We start from the raw sequence: 20866 nt of genomic DNA, 5'->3' as shown, positions 1-20866 counted from the left end.
TTCCTTCTTTCTCTCGTCTTCACAGCCTAGAATGACACGCCCACTGATTATATCACGGCTTGCAAGGAAAAAACTTAAATGTTTTGGTTCCAGCTGAAAACGAACTTTTCAGGTTCTAAACCAATTCATTTTCGGTCTGAATGCACCGGCCGGGAACTGGCATGGATCAGTGTCACCTTTACCATCTTACCCAATTCATTGTCTATGGAGCAGCTCCAGACTTGGGCACCATCGCTGCTTAGCGCCGCCAAGGATGATTGCGATTGATTTAAAGAAAACCAGAGCATTTCCCCCCTATACCGAAATGATAATAGGTTCAGCCACACCCCTCTCCGGTGCTGACACAGCACTAACATAGTGTGGAGAGAGGTGTGGCTATATCGGCTGAATGATATATCGGTCGGGCTCTACTTCAAATCAGCCACAGTGGGACAGTGTCTTGAAATAACTTTATTTCCATATAATTTGGCAGAGCCAGAGAGTTGTAACATCTTCATTTTCATGCAGCTCAAACCACTGAGAATACAGGACATGTTTACGATGTACAAGACATTCTGAGTAGAGCATATAGCACCCCTATTAGATTATCCACAATGGATAACAAACTGCTTTGGAAATGTCCAGCTGTTAAAACTATCTGGCTAGAAGTAATATCCCTAATGTCAGAGTTTTATTGTTAATTCCCCTATATATCCCATAGCATGCTTGTTGGGCTAAAAAACTGATGATGATGGTGGAGTTACTGTTAACCGGCTCTGGACACTGGGTTGTTCATCTACTAAAAGATTCATTATTTTAAACTGTAAGGAGTGTAAACCTGCCTTCTTTTCTAGAGATTCTTGGCTGGAGGAATACCTGGACCTGCGGGCAGCTTGCCTATTAAAATATTTTGATAAGAGCCTGGATGGCCATTGGGACAATGTCCACAAGTTCCTGGTTGTGGACATGTAAAGATGTTAACTGTCGAATTCTGTTCTTAGAAATACAGATAGTATAACAGATTTATGAATTTATAACAGAGAAAATGTGGATTTGGTTACAAGTAACAAAAGTTTATTAAAAAGAGAATATGGGGCCATTGGCAGAGCCGACTCCCTTGGCAAGAGTTATTAGTAGTTGTAAAATTCAAACCCATGAGAATGAAAAACACTTCTGTGATGAAGGGTATCCACTACCAGCCTTGGTCATGATTGAGTGTACCTCTGAGGGTGCATTTCCTGAACCTGTCTTTTTAGCTGAGAAGGTCAATCTTCCTGCTTCTTCTTCTTGTTCTGTGTTTCATTGGAGAAGTGCTCAGACATGGCAGCCAGCGCACGGTAGCGGTGAGAGATGGAGTTCTTCACGTCTTTTGGCAGCTCAGCATAGCTGCAGAAGAAATTAGATGGATGAACACAATTTTATTCTGTGGCCAAAATGGCCACACTGGTAAGGTCAACTAGTGCAATATCATAGTCTTGAATAAACAAAGGGGAAATAATGGACATAATTGTGCATTTAAAAAAGGGGGAAAATACATCACGTCCACTGAAAGAACTGTTCAGAACTCCAGATCTTTAATAATAACAGAGCATTAACCTCTGCTGCCCCCTTGTGGTATTATTGAGCATCTCAGAAAAGCTTGCCCGAGGTACAATATCCCTGCTTACGTTTTGTCATACCCATCCGGTTGGAAACAGGGGTCCCATCCAAAGTCTCTAGGACCCCTGGGCTCCACGATACACCCCTAACAAGACAGAAAGAGAATATGTAGATAAGAGATATATAGCTAGATCGATAGAGAAGAGGGGTGTGAGAGAGTGAGAGAGAGATTGATTCTGACCTCTGTTTTCCCCCTGAAGAGCTGCACTGGCTCATCTTTCCCAGCAGAGAAGGCAAAAGTGCAGAGAGCCCAGGCTGACTTGTCCTCAAATCCAGCTAGGAGTTTATATAAGCCTGGGGTAAACAGACAGACATGTTTACACACTAAACAGTGAATGTGACAATGTGGGCAAGCAGCTGTGCTGATACTAGTGTCATCTACAACTTACCTTCTGGTTTCAGTTTGTCTAGGAACCATTTTCTACAGACAGACAGAAAACGTATTCAAATTCCATTCATTCCAATTGACATGCACTTGCTTATTAAAAACAATAGTGAAATGTGTGAATGCATGCAATTAGTCACACTAACATGTAAGGACCAGGCAGCCCCCCCAGGGCTTTGAAACACAGACATGTGTCTTCCACTATCACCGGCCCATCAACCTGGGGGATGAAAAACAATATTTACAGGAGAATCGTTTGTTGTCATTTAAACAGGTATACACAAACACTAAATGTACGGAGGGTGATGTGCATTGTCTCCTCAACAGTTGTTGTGCTGCGGCCCTGTGTACACAGTTCCTTTAGTAAGTAAAAGTAGAAATACCCAGATAAATGAGTACTCTGGTCAAAGTAAAAGTCCTCCATTCAAATTCTACTTAAGTAAGTATTTGCTATTAAATGTACTTAAGTATCTGAAGTAAAAGTATGCATTCTACATGACGTTTGTGTATTCCAGTGCTTGGGAGCATTCAAGCCTCGATCCATTGACCTGTAGGCATAGGCGGCGGGTATATATAGGCTAGGGGGGGCTATGCCTACCCAGAATATTATGCTCGGAATCTTGAAATGTATATAATATGTGCGCAGGCTGCTGGCTATTGTGTGTGTCTTGTGCTGCAGCCGGCTGGCCGAGGTGTCAACGACGAAGGTGTCAATCGGTGGCAGCGTTTAACATTCCAGGTACAGGCAGTAACCAATCACGCATAGGCTCAGGTTAAATAATGTAGCAAATCACATCATTCACATGATCATCCTGATCCCGCAGGCCGCAGTAAGCAACATATGTGTTCTGAATTTCAGCCCGCCGATCGCTTTGTAGCGAACACCAGCGCACTATTTTGAGTCAAATTTCAAAAAGCAAAATACAGTATTTTTCCAAGACATAAACAAAGTAATTTAGAAGCTGCACCGGGCTGGCCCTGGGCATAACTACGGATCACCTGAGGCTGTATGTTGTTTTATCTTGCCATACAGGGCTTGCTCTAAGTCAAGAGGACATGATGAGAGTCCGAGTTCATCAAATCATGGAAACTTTTTAGAGCTACTGTATGTACATTGTTTTCAAAGCATGAGATCTAAATTACGAAAAACTTTCACTTCATTGCAACTTGTGATTCAAGTTGTGAACGGTCTTTCTCACCAAGATGAAACGTCGCATTTATCTGCATTAAGGTAAGACAATGGTTAATATATTATTGGATGCCTTCATTTGAACACTTAATTTGCACTATATGAAATGAGTGGGGCTCGCTGTAGTAGCCTAGTAGTGTGTGTGTATATGAAATCAGAACCTGGACAGCATCATTTGCGTGCAACCAAAAAAAAAAGGGAAAACATTTTCACGCTCCGCGCTAGGTCCATTCTAAAAATAGCCTTCCCTAATGTCAAGCTCACCCGCCGCCTATGCCTGTAGGCCTACAAGTTATGTTAAAGTGGTGTGTGGTCCGTCCGGTTATGCTGCTCTGACTATGTCCTCTTGAAGTTGGCAGGCTTCAAATGTGAAAGTATATAATCTTCATACATTTCCCCCATGTTTTCTATGCAAAATATTTTTCTTCAAAGTAACTCGTAACTGGTTCAGATCAAAAGTACAATATTTCCTATTGAAATGTAGTCGAGTATAAGTATAAAGTTCCCTAAAATGAAAATACTCACGTAAAGTACAAGTAGCTAAACATTTTTACTTAAGTACAGTAGTAAAATACTTTACTCTCCACCACTGGTGACTGCACCTCTGTTATATTGTGAAAGCTGCGAGTTGTTTTTGCAACATTAATTGGCACCGAGACAAATTCCTGAGAATTTATATTGGATAATTAATTGGATTGGATTTGGCAAATAAAAGTGTTTTTGTTTCTACAGAACTGTAATATAATAGTTCCCAAACCTGACTTGCAGCCTCCTTACACTTTTGTATCGAAATCTCATCTGGTTCTCCCTGGTATTCAGGCACTGAGAAAATAATAAAATCAGCAAGTACAACATACAAACAAACACTGTACTGTACATTTGTAGATCTGGTATGTCATAAATGTTCAGATGTAACCGTACTGTCTACCTGTATGTCATGTATGAATGAATGAATGAATGAATGAAAACGATAGGTTATGTAGATAACCTAGTTATATTAGTATAGGCTAAGCGTCCCGCTCTGAGCCTTACGAGATACTCATATCTCCTGTGATACCTAATGTATCTCCCACGAACAAAAACACATGCACCCCACCTGTATGGGGCCCCGCCCCTTATGGTGGCCACCGCCCATATAACCATGACCTGGTCATGAAACACCCTTCCTCGCCAAAACCCGTCCCAGGAAAAGATCCCTCAAGAGGGAACTCAGGGCGCGCAGAGCGGGACGCTTAGCCTATACTAATATAACTAGGTTATCTTCATAACCTATCGTTATATATCGTATAGCATCGCGTCCCGCTCTGAGCCTTACGAGATAATGGGGAAGAGCGGGCGCGAGACCCGACAGATGTACCCCCTGAGGACCCGTAAGCCCACATCAAGGGGTGCGGGGAGCCCTGTCACCCCATCCTTCCTAACGAAGGGGGGGCGCAGTCAACTCCACCTGAATGCGAACAAGAGGGAGCCAGAACCCCTTGAACACACCGTACAGGCGGAACCACGTGTGACTCAACACACTGCGGCCCATACCCATACACTCCTGCTACCCGACCAAAGGACGGGAAGCAGGAAAGGCCACAGACCCCAGAACCGCCTGGGAGACAGAACCCCCGGTCATGTCCATGAGGAAAAACCTTACAAAGGAGCCCGGGGAGGACCATGAAGCTGCAGCACAGATGGCCTCCACCGAGGCCCCACCCAGGAGAGCGGCAGAGGCAGCCACCCCACGAGTGGAGTGCGCCCTGACGCCCCCAGGGGGATCCTGCCCAGCCAGCGTGTAGCAGAGGGTAACACCCTCGCACAACCAATGGGACAGGCGCTGCTCCGACAGTGCCTTACCAGCACGAGCCCCACCGTAACAGACAAAAAGCTGGTCGGTAACCCTGAAATCCTGAGTACGGCTGAGGTAAATCCCCAAGCACGGACTGGACATGACAGGTGAAGGCCCGCATCTAACTCACCAGTGTGAGGAGGAGGACGAAACGCCTGAACCACAATATCCCGGGAGCGGAAGGAACTCCGGATATTCTCAGGCACGAAAGCAGGATTAGGTCGCAGAGTGACACCGCAATCGGTCCGAAAAGACAGGCACTCTGGATGTACCGAGAGAGCACAGAGCTCACCTACGCGTTTAGCGGAAGTGACAGCCAGAAGGAACGCGGTCCTGAAGGACAGCTGTCCCAACGGCGCCCGCTCGAGCGGCTCAAACGGGGCCAAGGACAACCGACCGAGGACCAATTGAAGATCCCAAGTCGGAGCCAAGGAGCGTTGCACCGGCTTAACGCGTCGAGCGCCAAGCAGGAAACGCTTCACAAGAGGGTGGCTGAACAAGACATCCCCTCAAACCCCTCATGATAGGAGGATATAGCTGCTGCATATACCCTCACCGTCGAAGCCGACAGTCTATCAAGGAGAGACTGGAGGTAACTAAGGACAGCAACCAGGGGGCAGGAGACTGAGTCCAGGCCCCCCGCCTTACACCACACTTGGAACATACGTCATCTGCCCGCGTAAGCGCGACAGTGGAGGGAGCATGTGCAGTCCAGATGGTAACACCATCAGGATCAAGAACCTGCGCCCCTCAACGTACCCGTCCCAACAACTGACCTAACAGATGTATGGGGAAGAATCCCTGGCGGCACGGCATCGGTCCCAGACCTGCCTGGCCATGTCCAGACGCAATCCTCACCCGTCAGGATGAGGGCCGCCCCGCGACAGTACACCTGCACCCACATTCTCCCTGCCGGGGATGTGGGGAGCCCTTAGGCCGCGCAGATGGAGGACGCCCATAGCCAGCCGCCCGCCGCCTGGTGCAGACAGGGGGAGCGTACTCCTCCCTGTCTGTCGATACACGACACTGACGTCGTATCGTCCGTCCTGATCAACACCATTTGTGGACCAGAAGGACCGCTTTCAACACCAACACATTGAACGTAGCGCAGACCGGGCAGCATGGTTTGCCAGCTGCCCCCTACTGCGTTGGCCCGACGCATCACCAGCGAGGGAGGCGTCGGTGAAAACGCGACGTGAGACAGCGCCGTAACCGTCCTAGGACGGAACCTCCCGAGCGTGTTGACAACACGCTCCGAGATGGATGCCCATAGCCCTCCAACCGTTGACTGGGAAGAGGAATACTCTACATCCAGTGTACAGCAACCCCAGGCTGGTAGAGACCTGCCTGGTACGAGACCTGACGATCCACCTTGACCGCGAAGGACCAGAACGTCATCAGGGCAGAACACTCCGTAACCCCGGATGACGCAGAGGCCCCAGTGCGGCCTCCACGCACTTGGTGAAGATGCGGGGAGCCAGAGAAAACCGAACGGCAGCCTCTGGTACTCATACGCTAACCCTGCAAAGGAAGCGTAGGTAAGCCCTAGGATGGAAGATCGGGGATGCGCATACGCATCCTACAGGTCTATGGAGGAGAACCAGACCCCCACCTGACAGTGTTCAACAGGTAGGAGACGATCCAAAAAATGCTGAACCTTCCCATGGGACAGGTCCAGCCTGGGTCTTACACCCCTCCCTCCCGACTTCTCGGGCAGAGAACACCGGGAGGAGAACGCCACGACGATGGCTTGCTTCGTCCACAGAGATTGGATCTCGTCGACCAGAGCTGTCCCTGCTGGAGACCCCGACAACAGGGTCTGTACCAAACCTGAAAACGGGTGGGGTTGTGTAAACACAAGTCCCCGCCTCACCATTCTCTCCATCTACCTCGACATATGGTACTGCCGTAGTCATATGTGACGACACTCCCAACGCACCCGCCGTCACGTGGCGCAGGTCCGCCCGGAACTGTAGATAGTTGGCCCGGTCCCCCCCGCTGTGCGAAGACAACCCTGGAATCGTGCGAGGAGCGCGTTCCGTGTCGGAACACCTGACCCTGACACCACCCACGAGGCAATCGCACCCAAGGGGGAACCCCGACAGAAAAAGGGCCTGTCTGATACGGGGGGCTTCCGATCAAAAAAGCCCCCCCACTGAACACCCCTCCAGAACATGCTGAAGGAGTCGTTCTGCAGCCGGACATGCAAGGTGTAAGGCCCCCATGGGTTCCTACACACCGTAGCCCTGCAGTGATATCACTACCACCCCAAACCATGTGAGCTGCGACCACTTGCCAATATTCCAGGAGTGGGAGCACCAACATGATACCTGGCCTGGCGAAGGCGAGGCCGGGGAAGCCCGCACTGTGTGCCTCAAAAGGTTTCGAGCCCCCCTGCTGACAACACTTAAGTTGACAGACGTAACACCAGGCTCAACCAACACAGTTCAAGGTGTGGGAGCCGCTTGACAGCACAACATTCTCACGGACAGACCCAGGCTCAGCCATCAACTGGGTGTCAGCCCCTGTCTCCATGAGAAGCGAAGAATGGGGCCGCATACGCTTCAAAGAAGGTTCGCGGCCCGCAGCCAAAGGAGAACGCTCAGAGCCCCGCTTCTGGGGATACCAGAGAGAGGATTGAACGGGGAGCGGGCTGCTCGCGGCAAAATGACGACGGAGTGGTTTACCAACACCGAAATCACCCAAAATGGCCGATCCCTCGGCCGCCAAGACTGTCGGCCTCGCGATACCCTGTCGATTCTCCAACCAGGGCACCACTGGCGGGGGAAACATGGCCGCCTGTCGAGGGCCCCGTCATCGCCGCTGACGAGGCCGTGCTCTCTCTTCTTCTGGCTGCGCGGTGTGAGGCGGTGTAGGGCCTAGGACAATACCGCCCGCGCTCCAGCAGAAGACCAAAATCCCCTGCGGAGAGGGGAACCCTGAGCGGTTATAGCTTGCGGCTGGGTCAAAGCTAATAACGTCAACATCCTCGACGGAGTGGTTTACCAACACCGTGCGCGATGTGTCGACGTCGGCCGGCCCTCAAGGCCCCTCCACCAGACACCATTTCTGTAATAGAAAAAACACCAATTCGAACACAGTTCTAATCGTTGCCAATTCCATACCGTGGCGGTACAAGCCTTAACAGCCCACCAGCCACTCGCCAGGCCGACCCATGGTGTCGGCCGGGCGGGGCATTGTTTCAATATATCAAAAACAAAGGACTGACGTTAACATGGAGCACCAGTGGTGATTGCAAACAGCACCCTCCACTGTGGTGTGGACCATGAAAAGGTTAAATGAATAAAAGAGCTAAACCACAAAAACTGTAGAATGAGCAAACCCATACACACAAAGTTTAAGGGGAGACGGACCAGACCCGTCTTCATTCAAAATATTCACAACAGAACACCAGCCCTAGTTTAGCCCATTTACCAAAAAAGGTAAACAAAGCCCCCCCCCCGCACTACTCCCCCAGTATACCGATTGACCGTCAGTATGAATGGTTTGAGAGGAGAGAAAGCTGTAGCAAGACAGACCTTCTCATAGCAGAGTGACAAAATGAAACAATAGCCCCCTACACAGGGCCGCCCCAGGAGATGGGGGGCCTCGCGTCTAAAAACGCACAGGGCCTCACATTTCTCCCAAGCGGCCCTGCCCTTATACTACTGCAGCCTAACGCCAGGCAATGTGGAACCCAAGACAACAATTGCCTGTGCACAGACACGCAACATGTTTACCATGTCGGCTGGACCCATAGCCCCACTACCCGACGCCAACCCAGATGGGAACACCATTCAACAAACCCCGCCGGAACACAAGGTAATACCTGGCTAGAACCTAGCCACGACCTACCCCGTTGTCAACCCATTTACCCGAAAAAGGTAAATAGAACTCAAAACCCCACAACAGCTACCGACTGACCTTCATTGATGAACCGGGCAAGAGGCGGGAGAGTGACAACATCTCACGGCGGAGACATTAAAACAGCATAGCAATTAGCAGTAGTGATAGCATGCGGCAGTAGCGATAGCATGTTAGCATAGCTTTAGATGTTTTAGCAGCACGCCCAAGACAGCTTGGAAACCGTTCCCTGCAGAGAACGTTCACCAAACCATCCTGCCCCTGGCGCCAACACACAACAAGGTTGTGTTAACAACACAAACCAGCATTACTAACACTAATACCCATGCCTGAAGACACAGGGCCTACCTGAGTACAAGCTGGCCCGACAGCCAGCCTTGTACAGCTGAACCTCGATGTGCAGTCATCAAACGAGGAACATCACAGGCCCGTCGTGTCGCCGAAAACATGCGTCGAAGATGCCAGGGGCCAGCAACCTCCGGTAAGCTTCCAACATTATTAATCTTCCTTAATCTTTTCATTCCGCTAGCTCGTATGGTGCACGCATCCAACACGCTGGGACGAAAATAGAGGAAGGGTGTTTCATGACCAGGGTCATGGTTATATGGGCGGTGGCCACCATAAGGGGCGGGGCCCCATACAGGTGGGGTGCATGTGTTTTTGTTCGTGGGAGATACATTAGGTATCACAGGAGATATGAGTATCTCGTAAGGCTCAGAGCGGGACGCGATGCTATACGATATATAACTTTATTTAACAGAATGGGTACAATACAGTACAGCTCAATACACACAATTGTTAAGGGGATGCAGACCAGAGAAAGACGTTTGTTTTGTTTACATCAGGGTCCCCCATTTTCAATTCATAGTGATACTGTATGTATGTCATATTATGTTATGATGAATTGAAAATGGGGGACCCTGATGTAAACAAGACGAAAGTCTTTCTCTGGTCTGCATCCCCTTAACAATTGTGTGTATTGAGCTATACTGTATTGTACCCATTCTGCAATCTAATAACATTTTCAATCAATCAATCAAAACAAACGTATTTGCATTTGATCATTTGACATTTGCACTTACAGTCAATCTTCTTGGAAATTAGCTTGTATGGAAACTTATCTCCCAGTATCTGAATGACCTAATAATATAAACAAAGATAGTATTAGAACACTACAGATTCCTGTACATTGGTTATTATGCTGGCAATAACAAGCATTACTGTCTAGTGTCTATATTTAGCAAGCAAGCAGGGAACTTAAGTAACAGCTACAAAATGGCTAGCGTCCAAGTGAGACGCATAGGACGGACGTCATAAACAAATCCATCTTCACTGTCTGGTTTAGGCATGTAATAAAAGACCCCCACCTCTTCAAGTTTCTTTGCATTTCCAGTCACAAAAAACACATATCTACCCACTGGGACAGCCATGCTGATCATGTCCGTTTGAAGCCGGAAGATTATCGGTGACGGTTTCACCGGGACGCGTGTAGCTTTATGCCAAGCAAGCAGTGCAAAAATTTACCGTAGTGGCATGCAGTAATGCGCCTTTCATTTTCGCGGAAATAGGCTGTCTATTGCCATTCTCTTTGACAAACTCTAACCTTAACCAGCTCCTTAACAGCGCCTAAACTTAACCGTTCTAACCTTAACCAACTCCGAAACAATGCCTAACCTTAACCTTAACCATAGAAATTATATTGCCATTCTCTTTGACAAACTCTAACCTTAACCAGCTCCTTAACAGCGCCTAAACTTAACCGTTCTAACCTTAACCAACTCCGAAACAATGCCTAACCTTAATCGGCGAAAGAATACACGTTAAAAAAAAATCACGTTAAAAAATATTTTCGATGGGATTCGAACTCGCCAGCAAACAAGCCATAGGATCCACAGCCATGTGTCCTAGCCAATTGAGCTATTTGTTGGATACTGAATAAGGGGCGGTGACTTATATATATTGAGCTCCGCTCGTGTCGCATGCGCGGGCACCTCGCGCGAGCACGCCGGCGCACGCACGCACCTGAGCGAGCACGCCGCCGCCGGTGCACGCACGGTAGCATTTGTCTGAAAAGAAGGGCGCTTTACCGCACTAGCGTGCGGTGACGAATGCGGAAGCATTTTTGCACTGCTTGCTTGGCATTAACGTACAGGCCACCGGCGTGAAAAGACTTCCGGCTCAGGGTTAGTGTTAAGCCAATGAAAACAACGAACTAAAAACCTCAACGAATCACTGTAAAGCTTTAAACCCCGCCTACAAGAACGTCTCCAATCATAGGTGTAGAGGTCTGCGCGTCCAGAAATATGCTCCGGGTAGATCTGCTTACGAGGTGCCATGTGGAGAGCAAGTTGTAAACAGGTTTGGCATCGGTCATGCTGAATTGGTTTGTTCAGAGAGTAACCTATTCGTTGCAAGTTGACGATGAGTCTGTTACCTCGTACTGCCGAGGAGTTCAGCTCTGCCGAATATTGGGAGCGTTTTTTCAAGAAGCGTGGAGAGAAGGCTTTTGAGTGGTATGGAGATTACAACAAGCTCTGTGGTGTATTACATAAATACATCAAACCCCAGGATAAGGTAAAACAAACCAGCCCACACCGACAGGCCTGTTTCACATTTAGAGAGAGAGAAGGGGACAGGGATCCAGACAGTCTGCTGCTCTTTAGCGTAGTGTTTACATTATCATGAACAATTCGGTGTTTGCATAGTATATTTAAATTAGATTAAATGATTAAAGGTGCTGTAATTGTTATTTTTGACGCGTTAAATAGCTCTACATTCTTACAGCAAATACTGTAGAGTGTTTGGTCAGTAACATGGGTCTCCCAGTACCTCCACTCTGCAGTAAACCGAATGTCTGGTATCACTTTATCCAATCAGGAGAGATTTATTTCAAGAATTGTGTCAGACCTGATTGGATAAAGTGGGAATGGGATTTATTTTGTGTTTACTGCAGAGCGGATGACTCTGCTGATCAGACACTATATCAGTGATGGCTGTCTGAATGTAGAGCTATTATTTATTTTAACAAGAAAGTACCACTTTTGTGTTGTGGCTGTTGTCCAGGTACTGGTGGTCGGTTGCGGTAACTCTGAGCTGAGTGAACAGCTGTATGATGTTGGCTACAAACATCTGACAAACATCGACATCAGTGAGACGGTGATAACCCATATGAACCAGCGGAATGCTGTGCGACGCCCAGACCTGACCTTCCAGAAAGTGGACGCCACACAGACGCCTTATGAGGATGCCAGCTACCAGGCCACTTTGGACAAGGGCACCCTGGATGCCATGGCCTCAGAGGAGGAGGGGGCACTGGCCAGGGGGATGCTTACTGAGGTAAGAGACTTCATGGTCAGAGTAGCCTATCATGCATAGATTAGTTTAGTTTATTTAGGATCCACATTAGTTGTTACCACAGTAACAACTACTCTACCTGGGGTCCTCTCAAAATAGCATAACACATTCAAACATAAAATCATTGTACAATCAGAATAAAAACAATACTTCCATGCACATTGTACAAGCAACAACACCAAAACAAAGAATAATAATGACAGTAAAGATAGTAATTTGTCTGTCTACATAAATGAAGCTCCACAGAAGTAGAGAGGTGACAGAGGTCCCAACTCTCACCTACCCACCACACAAATGCCCTAATTTGGATTTAAAAAAAGAAGAAAAGTATATCATAAAATGATTTCTTTCTGTAAAATCGCTATTCTCAATTTCTTCTTACTGGTAATATGTGTTAGATGTAATGGCAGTTTGTTCCAGTTTGACATAGCTCTATACATTACAGTTTTCTTTAATGAATTCGTTTTGTGTAGTGGAAGCATGAATCTTTCCATAGCTGCATCATGTCTGGTATTATAAACATGTTGATCTTAGTATGTATCATCTGTGTATATAAACATATAGGCACTCTCATGGTACAGATATTTAGGGGTGTAACGGTACACAAAATCCATGGTTCGGTATGTACCTCGGTTTTGAAGTCACGGTTCGGTATTATTTTCGGTACAGTAAAAAAAAAAATGCTTTTCATTTATCTATTTATTTATTTAACTGTATTAAACAATATAAAACGAATTGGCCATAATTTACTGAGCAAACTATTGCTTACTGCTGTAACCTACTAATACCACTTAATGTAAATCTGAAGATTATTATATAGCAGATGCCTTGGACAACTGTAGCGTGTGCTTGTTTATACAGAGCCCCTTTCATGAGCAAGCCCTGCTTGAATACAGGGGCAGGGCTTGCTACAGTCACGAAACGGGCTAGTTTATACAGAGCTGGTATGACTTGCTGGCTGAAATACGGACGAGAGGGAACTAGGTAGCAGGGCTCTATTACTTTTAACATGTGCTTAAACCCTGTGTTCTCGACAACGGAGTATGGTTGCAGATCTGCTGCTATAAAAACAGATCTGCTGCTATAAAAACACATATGGCATTTGACATTTGTTATTGCTTTGGCCCGGTCTGAATTAATAGCGAGATGCTGCTTGAATGCCACGGGGAGCTGGGTTTGCTTCTTCGGTGTACCACTGTACCAGTGATATTCACATTAGGGTGATGCGTACGTATCCGCGTACCGTTACACCCTAGATGATGCACTGGCTGCAGGTCACTCTGAATGAGTGTCTCATCTGCTAAATGGCTAGAATACAACATTAATGTAATGATATCTTATTAACTCCTCCACACCAACTGACTATCTATCAGCTATATCCAGATCTGTCTTGTCGTCCTCTTTTCTATTGTCTGCAGGTGGGTCGCGTGCTCGCTATCGGAGGCCGGTATGTCTGCGTGACTCTGGCCCAGGAGAGTGTGATCAGGCTGGCTGTTGAACACTTTGTTCAGATGGGATGGGCTGTGAGGCTCCACTGCCTGGAGGACACGGAGAGCGAGGAGGACTCGTTTGCCCTGCCCGTCTTTGTGTTGGTCTGCACTAAGTTCCGCCAGCCCATGCCCATGCCTATTCTGGAGCTGTGCCTGGGGGAGGACGGGGCCCCCGCCCGTCTGACACTGGTGCCGGAGCTGTTGTTGGCGGTGAGGGAACGCCAGGCGTACTCCGTGCTGAGGAAGAGGCTCCGTACGGACACTGACGCCAGCTCCAGTCCCTCCCTCACCTTGTGCCACGTCAAGACAGGCCTTCCCAGATATACTCTCACAGTGCAGGATTGTCCCCCTGGTGCCAAGGTGCCCAGAGCCAACCACTTTGCCATTTTTATTGGTGAGTGACCTTTTGGACATCTTTCACACTGATTCTGATTCTAAACTCCTTTTTGTAATTTGTATTGTCTGATGGCTGTTTTCTTGTGCAAATTCTCCCAGTGCCTCAAGGGAGAGAGACTGATTGGCTGTATGGTTCGAGTGAGGGGCGGAGCCAGCTGGCAGCCAGTGCCAACTTCAGACGCATGGTTGTTGTGGCGATGCACAGGAACCAGGAGTACACGGACATGCAGGCTGTCCAATCAGAACTGTCACCCATGGTGATGGACCTTGCTCCCCCTGGTATGCCAGCCAATCAGCAGGTAGACATTTGCATGATTATTTAACTTTATTGATAGACTTTTAGGCAAAATGTGTTTAAAGATGCTATAGATCATATTCAGCCACTAGATGTAGCACTAGAGCACCAGCATGTCGGACCAAAACAATGGTGTACTTACATAGGATTACATAGGGTACGATAATTATTGTAATTATCGTACACTGTACCATCAAACTAAGTTCAGATCAAACTGTCAAACTAGTTTATACTAATTGTCAAAAACATATTTTAGGATTTAACTTTAGGTTGAAAAAGAGAGTTGATGAGTGAGCAAGCTGCCATTTTCATTTTGAAAACTGGAGCAGAGAAACGGGGACCTTTCAACTAGCAGCACATTTATCCAACTAGCAGGACATTTATCCAATCAGGTGCATTCCACGTAGGGAGGGGATACATGCACGCAACATGCACATAACATGTAAATAACAACGGGGCGGCTACGTGGCGTAGTGGGCAAGGCGCTCGCCACAAATGCTGGAGACGCTGGGCTCGCCTGTTCGAGCCCAGTGCTCCACATTGCTTTCAGTTTAGCTGGTCGTTCATACTAATACACATTGGCCGTATTAGGGGGTGGGAAACTGATGGGTGGGGATCGGGCGTTGTGGACAGCGACTCCTACAGGTCGGTTGGTGCGCCTGCGCAGTAGAATCAGGAAGTGTCGGGGGCAGCGTGAGCCTCCCACGCGTTACTCCTCGCCACTGAGGGATCGAGCTGCGCAGGTGAAAAGATGCGACTGCTGTTACCTCAAGTACCGGAGGGGACTTGTGCTATGTATGACTTAGTCCACATTGCAGCCGGCTTGTGGGAGGCAAGAAACAGCGTTCGTGACAGGGGAGGGTTGAATTGGATGATACGAAATTGGGATGGGAGAAAATATAGAAAAATGGGAGAAAAAGTGGATAAAAAAAAAAAACATGTAAATAACAACATTAATTTCAGACCCACCATAATGTTTTAAATGATGCATTCATAAATAAATAATTTCTTGGGGGGAAAAGCAATACTTTACTTTTCACCCTTCTAAAAAGCTCTGTGGATGTGTTATTTAAGTCTACATACAATGGTATCTAATAGCACCTTTTAATTATGGAAATAAGGGGGGAAACAATACTGTAGCCCATGTTGTTGTGGGCAACATTAGTGCATTAATATTAGCAACATGGAATAATCTGATCATTACTCTCTTGGACCCTGTGCAGGTGCCTTTTCTGTCAGTGGGTGGTGAGCTCGGCTGGAGAGAGGTCGTCAGTAAGGGTGTGAGTGAGCTGAGTGGGGAATACTCTGTGGAGGATGTGAGAGGAGAGGATGGAGAGCTGTATCGGAGACTAGTGTTCCTGTCTAACGCTGGTCTCGTCCAGTCGGAGAGTCGTCTCATCTCCAGTACAGGTCAGTTCTCTTCCTTTGTTCACTATGCCACATAAAACACCTTTCTTCCTACCCTCTGTTTCTGTTTCAGCTTTTCTGTGAATAATAATGAAGAGGGAATCACGCTATCTATCTATATCTATCTTTCTCTCTCTCTCTCTCTCTCTAGCTTCAAGTCGTAAAAAGAAGAGCAGAAAGAAGGTGAAGCCGACCGCCCCTCCAGCAACATCCTCGACGTCCTTCTCAGTGGACAGTGGCTTCCTCTGCTGTGCTCACCATGAAGTCATGGTGGCAGGCTTGGCCATGCTAGGTGTGGGTGCACCACAGAACAAAGGTGTGTGTACTGTACATAACATGCGTAATGTTTTGGCCACTGTCAACTTAGGGTCCCAGGCTTTTACAATGATACATTTTTATGTATTTCAGCATTTCACCTGTGTGCACTGATGTTTTGCCTCTAAGGATCGAAACGTTCCACCAAAATAATAAACTCCAGAACTATACATGTTAGTTACACGATGGAGGCTCATATTGTGATAAGATGTCTATATACAGTAGCCTGGATGCAATATAGCCGTAATATGCATATGACCAATATAAGAGCAATAAAATGGTATGGTAACTCAAATGAGTGGAGTAATATGGACACAATCTAGCCTTTGGAGGCACATAGCGGCCACTTTCCAGCCAAGTGTGAACACGCATCAATGCTCTGAACAGAACATCAAATCATTATGATCAGATCTCAAAAAAATGTAATTAAAGTATAACCTTAGCTCTTGTTTCCCCTTCTAGATGTTCCGTTATCGGTACTCTTGGTTGGGCTTGGTGGAGGAGGTCTGCCTCAGTTCCTGCGGGACTTTGTGCCCGGTGCCAGGGTTGAGGTGGTAGAGTTGGACCCCACAGTTCTGGAGGTGTCTCAGAAATGGTTCGGGTTCCGACCTGATGACCGATTAACTGTCGTGCTCGGGGATGGCCTGGAACGCATCAGTGCCCTGGAGAAGGAAGGTGAGTGATTAGGAAGAAACAAGCATTTCATTATAAAGTATCCTGTATTTTGTTCTGACAAATAATAAACAAACTTGAAACTTGAACTAGGATGGTTCTCCCACTGTTTAGTCGTTATGCCAATTCCCAACTCCCTTCCTGGTTGTTGCGCACTTTCCCCTACTGTTGGTCCGAGAGGCCGGAGACTGTCACATGCTTTCCTCCGACGCATGTGCAGCCAGCCGGCAGCCAGCCTGGCCGCGCAGATTCTCACTGGAAGAGTGTAACGTGTGGAAGGTCGCACTACCTCTCTCCAGATCCTACCCTTGCTGAGCAGGCGCCCCGACCGAACTGTAGGGGTCGCTGTCCACAACGCCCAGGACCCACCCACGGCTCCCCTCCCCCTAACTCAGCCAAACGAGTTAGTATAGCGATCAGCCCGAGCCAAGGCAATGCTGACTCTCCGGGAGTCGAGACCGCAGCCTCTTGCATTGGTGACGAGCACAATCTCCGCTACGCCACCTGACCGCCCCGCCGCCTCCTCTTTAACACTTTCCGTGCCACGAGTCCGGTGCCCCGGAACCCTGTTGCGTGCCACCACCCACTTCAATAATAGAGCTCTCATATTTGCGAACGCATAAACTATATCTTAAATTATGGCTATGTGTATAATATGGCCGTCGCTTATCAATGACTTGTTTGCAGTCAACATTGTCGAAACGGATTGTTTTTTAATCGGTTCATTTCCGTTTTATACCATTTTGAAAAACTCGTTTTATGAAAGTTCCAGAACATTTCAGAAGATTCTGTGATAATCGCCCTTTACTGGAATATACTGGAATACACAAAAAATGAATTTTTCTGCCTATTTATGAATAGTTTTCAAATAAACGCTAGATTATCGATAGTATATGTGTACTTATGCACGCTATAGAAGCGGGCTGAAAAATCTATTATCCATTTCCTGATCAGCAGTGTTCAGCACACACACACACGCATAGGGCCCACGTTGATATCTCTGTGAAACAATCTCTGATTATCCCAAGACTGGTAAAAATAGATTCCTTACCTCAGATCAGATGTTCTCCAAAAAGATTATTCCAATTCCTGATCGCCATTCCAAATATCGATCGCGTTTATTGATCCAGCGCTGGGTGGTCGAAACACAGATTCCACGCTGTTCTGATGGTCCACAATGAATCCGATCGGCTCGAGTTACATGCCTGAAAAGTAAAATGTGGAAGCAGGATCCCCCCCCCCCCCCCATGCGTTTCATTCAATCCAATCCAAAGGGGTGCAGTACCACACGGAGAGACGATAGGGGGCGGTATTTTCCCAATGGAGCTCAGAGAGAGTTCCAGTGGTAAACGGGAGGCTAGATTGATGAAATATGAACGGAAATCGCTAATAAAAAAATAAAACGATTAAAAACGAGATCTCTCGTCGGCTGGCACTCAACGGTTGGCATGAACTAACGAGAAATCTTGTCGTTGGCTGAAAGTGTTAAGGCCAAAATACAGAGAGTTTGGGGGCTAGGTGTGTGCCAGTGCTTGTCTTTATTTCAAGCCTTGCCACCCCTGAAAAAAAGCTGTTTGGTACTTGAATACAATGTTGGCTCAACTACAGATGTTATTTACTAGTTTGTTGCTTGATTTTCACTGTAGTTTTAACTACTAAACAAATAAACACTGCTTGTACGTACGTCCCGGCTCTCATGTCTGCTCTCATGGCAGCTCTTCTTCTCCTCTGCTCCCATGGCAGCTCTTCTTCCTCTCTGCTCCCATGGCAGCTCTTCTTCCTCTCTGCTCCCATGGCAGCTCTTCTCCTCCTCTGCTCCCATGGCAGCTCTTCTTCTTCCTCTCTGCTCCCATGGCAGCTCTTCTTCTTCCTCTCTGCTCCCATGGCAGCTCTTCTCCTCCTCTCTGCTCCCATGGCAGCTCTTCTTCTCCTCTGCTCCCATGGCAGCTCTTCTTCCTCTCTGCTCCCATGGCAGCTCTTCTTCTCCTCTGCTCCCATGGCAGCTCTTCTTCTCCTCTGCTCCCATGGCAGCTTTTCTTCTCCTCTGCTCCCATGGCAGCTTTTCTTCTCCTCTGCTCCCATGGCAGCTCTTCTTCTCCTCTGCTCCCATGGCAGCTCGACATCCTCTCCTCACCTCTTGTTGTCACTGTCTCTCCATTGCATTTAGTTGTCCCCATAGTGTGTGGTCTTCCTGTTGGTGCAGTTAGTCAATTAATCCATTTCTAGGCCCCCCCCCCCCCCCCATGCCAAATGAGTTATTTCCTGAAAAATTATTAACACTGGTAAGCTGACAAGTCTTCGATTTAAAGAAGTCTGTCTGCATAAATGCAAATGTTTCAGATTTGTCAATGAAATCTACTAATCGTTTAGCCAACAAATTCTATGACTATTAGTCGACCAGAGATGTCTTGTGACGACTGCCCTAGACTTTGGTAATGTGTTTTTCTTCTTTGTCAGGTGGCTGTTTGTTTGATGTCATCATGTTTGATGTGGACAGTAAGGACAGCACCGTGGGAATGAGCTGCCCCCCCTCTGCCTTTGTAGAAACCTGCTTTTTGGAGAAAGTCTGCAGTCTGCTAACTGTTAGAGGTACAGTATCACTGCTGGTATCTGTCTGTCTGTCTGTCTGTCTAGACAGTCTGTCATAGATCTTAGTTGCTTAGATGAATATCTGTTGATTACACAATTGTTCCACACCCGCACTTTTCTCCTATTTCACAATCTCTCTTTACCTCCGCCCACATTTCATCCCAGCTCCCTCCCCCCCTCTCTCTGTCCTTCACCAGGTGTATTCATGCTGAACCTCGTGTGTCGTGACTCTGTACTGAGGAAGAGCGTGCTGGAGGGTCTGCGTGGCGTGTTTCCAAGCGTGCTCTCTCGGGGGATCGAGGGGGAGGTGAACGAGGTGCTGCTGTGTTCTCGTGGAGGACAGAGGCCAGGGGACACCAGCACCCAGACTGTCCCTGCATCCCTGACCCAGGCAGCTAAGAGTCTGCAAGGGTCACTCCACACCAACAGCACCGCAGGAACCGGCAGCCCACATATAGACATTGCTGAAATGTTAAAGGACCTGAAAGTTACATGAAGGTGTTCTGTGACTCCAGCCAGGAGAACGGGATTAAGCGAAGGGCTCGAGGCTCGAGCTGGAGGAAGTGGAGGCTTATGCCTTGCATTGAATGTGCTGCTCTCTGGCAGAAGTTACTTCATTTCATATGAGAGAATGCGCTAATGCATTGCATTGCCGACGTGTTGCGTTGCATTTCAGCTGTTGCATAATGATGTTGGATTTATCCTACTTTTGCGTTGAAACGGATGCGTGAGCCAAAGCGGATGTCATGGTTTGCTAGATTTCTGCTGTGTTGTCAGAATGAAATAATTTTATCAAAGTTGCTAAGAAAATATATATTGAGACACTAAAATCTAAATTTACCAAATGGCAAAGTTTTAGGATGGATATTGGCTAATGACCAGAATCGATTTTTACAAGTTTAGTAGTTTATTTTGAGTTTTCGTCACAGGGATAATAACCCAAATCTACATTTTAAAGTTTTGTCAAGAATAACATCACATTTGGTCAATAACCACTCCTAACCTGTTTCTGTTGGAGATATGGAATCCTTGCATTAGAATCTTCATGTACCTTTTCAACAATAAAAACGCAATATGCAAACAGTGTGATGGGGCCTAAGGATTCTTATATGCAGATCATAATCCAGGGAGGCTCTGACCAGTTCCTCTAATGAAAAAAAGAATGCGATGATATCATGATATTAAGGTGTGGAAATGTTGAGTGGTTTATAATGATCCTTTCTAGTGTTGAATGAAAATACCCATTCATGTTGATGTAAACATATTCAATCATCATAAGTAAATAATATTACAATGTTCTTAGCCACACTACATCAGCCCAATGTGTATTAATGCATGAGCTCAATTAAACACGGAACGTTTAATATCCCAAAGGGGAAATTGCATTTGTTAACTGAGTCACATACAATCTTAATACTGTAGTGATACATATAACAGA

The 20866-nt window shown here is 47.1% G+C and overlaps 3 protein-coding genes across 3 annotated transcripts; 1 reads left to right on the top strand and 2 right to left on the bottom strand.

Annotated features, from left to right (window-relative positions):
- Positions 1-445: 445 nt before the first annotated feature.
- Positions 446-10348, bottom strand: itpa (inosine triphosphatase (nucleoside triphosphate pyrophosphatase)). The gene is made up of 8 exons (XM_084307866.1): positions 10278-10348; positions 9993-10050; positions 3970-4034; positions 2170-2243; positions 2028-2059; positions 1820-1932; positions 1647-1723; positions 446-1365 (listed from the first exon to the last, which is right to left on the bottom strand). The coding sequence occupies exons 1-8, from the start codon at positions 10338-10340 to the stop codon at positions 1245-1247; spliced, it is 603 nt and encodes a 200-aa protein (XP_084163992.1). The 5' UTR covers positions 10341-10348; the 3' UTR covers positions 446-1244.
- Positions 10349-11241: 893 nt separating this feature from the next.
- mettl13 (methyltransferase 13, eEF1A lysine and N-terminal methyltransferase) lies at positions 11242-20500 on the top strand. The gene is made up of 9 exons (XM_084307557.1): positions 11242-11484; positions 11974-12246; positions 13683-14148; positions 14250-14449; positions 15669-15855; positions 16004-16168; positions 16630-16842; positions 19297-19428; positions 19626-20500. Exons 1-9 carry the CDS (start codon positions 11332-11334, stop codon positions 19922-19924), a joined length of 2088 nt encoding a protein of 695 aa, XP_084163683.1. The 5' UTR covers positions 11242-11331; the 3' UTR covers positions 19925-20500.
- LOC311222903 (uncharacterized protein) lies at positions 16721-18929 on the bottom strand. The gene is made up of 2 exons (XM_084307559.1): positions 18524-18929; positions 16721-16829 (listed from the first exon to the last, which is right to left on the bottom strand). The coding sequence occupies exons 1-2, from the start codon at positions 18863-18865 to the stop codon at positions 16788-16790; spliced, it is 384 nt and encodes a 127-aa protein (XP_084163685.1). The 5' UTR covers positions 18866-18929; the 3' UTR covers positions 16721-16787.
- Positions 20501-20866: the final 366 nt, after the last annotated feature.

Source organism: Notolepis coatsorum (assembly GCF_963971535.1).
Source record: "Notolepis coatsorum genome assembly, chromosome: 2".
In the NCBI taxonomy this organism is placed as follows: domain Eukaryota; kingdom Metazoa; phylum Chordata; class Actinopteri; order Aulopiformes; family Paralepididae; genus Notolepis; species Notolepis coatsorum.
The sequence above is the reverse complement of the archived record's forward strand: the minus strand, read 5'-3'. Positions and strand labels throughout refer to the sequence as shown.

Bases quoted from the DNA above. Each gene is read 5' to 3' on its own strand.
- itpa (XM_084307866.1), bottom strand. From the start codon at position 10,340: ATGGCTGTCCCAGTGGGTAGATATGTGTTTTTTGTGACTGGAAATGCA. The intron at 4,035-9,992 runs GTAAGTGCAAAT...TTATTTTCTCAG, and splicing joins AATTTCCAAGAAGATTGACT to TGCCTGAATACCAGGGAGAA. The intron at 1,933-2,027 runs GTAAGTTGTAGA...TGTTTACCCCAG, and splicing joins AGACAAACTGAAACCAGAAG to GCTTATATAAACTCCTAGCT.
- mettl13 (XM_084307557.1), top strand. From the start codon at position 11,332: ATGAGTCTGTTACCTCGTACTGCCGAGGAGTTCAGCTCTGCCGAATAT. The intron at 15,856-16,003 runs GTCAGTTCTCTT...CTCTCTCTCTAG, and splicing joins TCGTCTCATCTCCAGTACAG to CTTCAAGTCGTAAAAAGAAG. The intron at 16,843-19,296 runs GTGAGTGATTAG...CTTCTTTGTCAG, and splicing joins CAGTGCCCTGGAGAAGGAAG to GTGGCTGTTTGTTTGATGTC.
- LOC311222903 (XM_084307559.1), bottom strand. From the start codon at position 18,865: ATGGGAGCAGAGGAGAAGAAGAGCTGCCATGGGAGCAGAGGAGAAGAA. The intron at 16,830-18,523 runs GTACGTACAAGC...TTCCTTCTCCAG, and splicing joins GCAGACATGAGAGCCGGGAC to GGCACTGATGCGTTCCAGGC.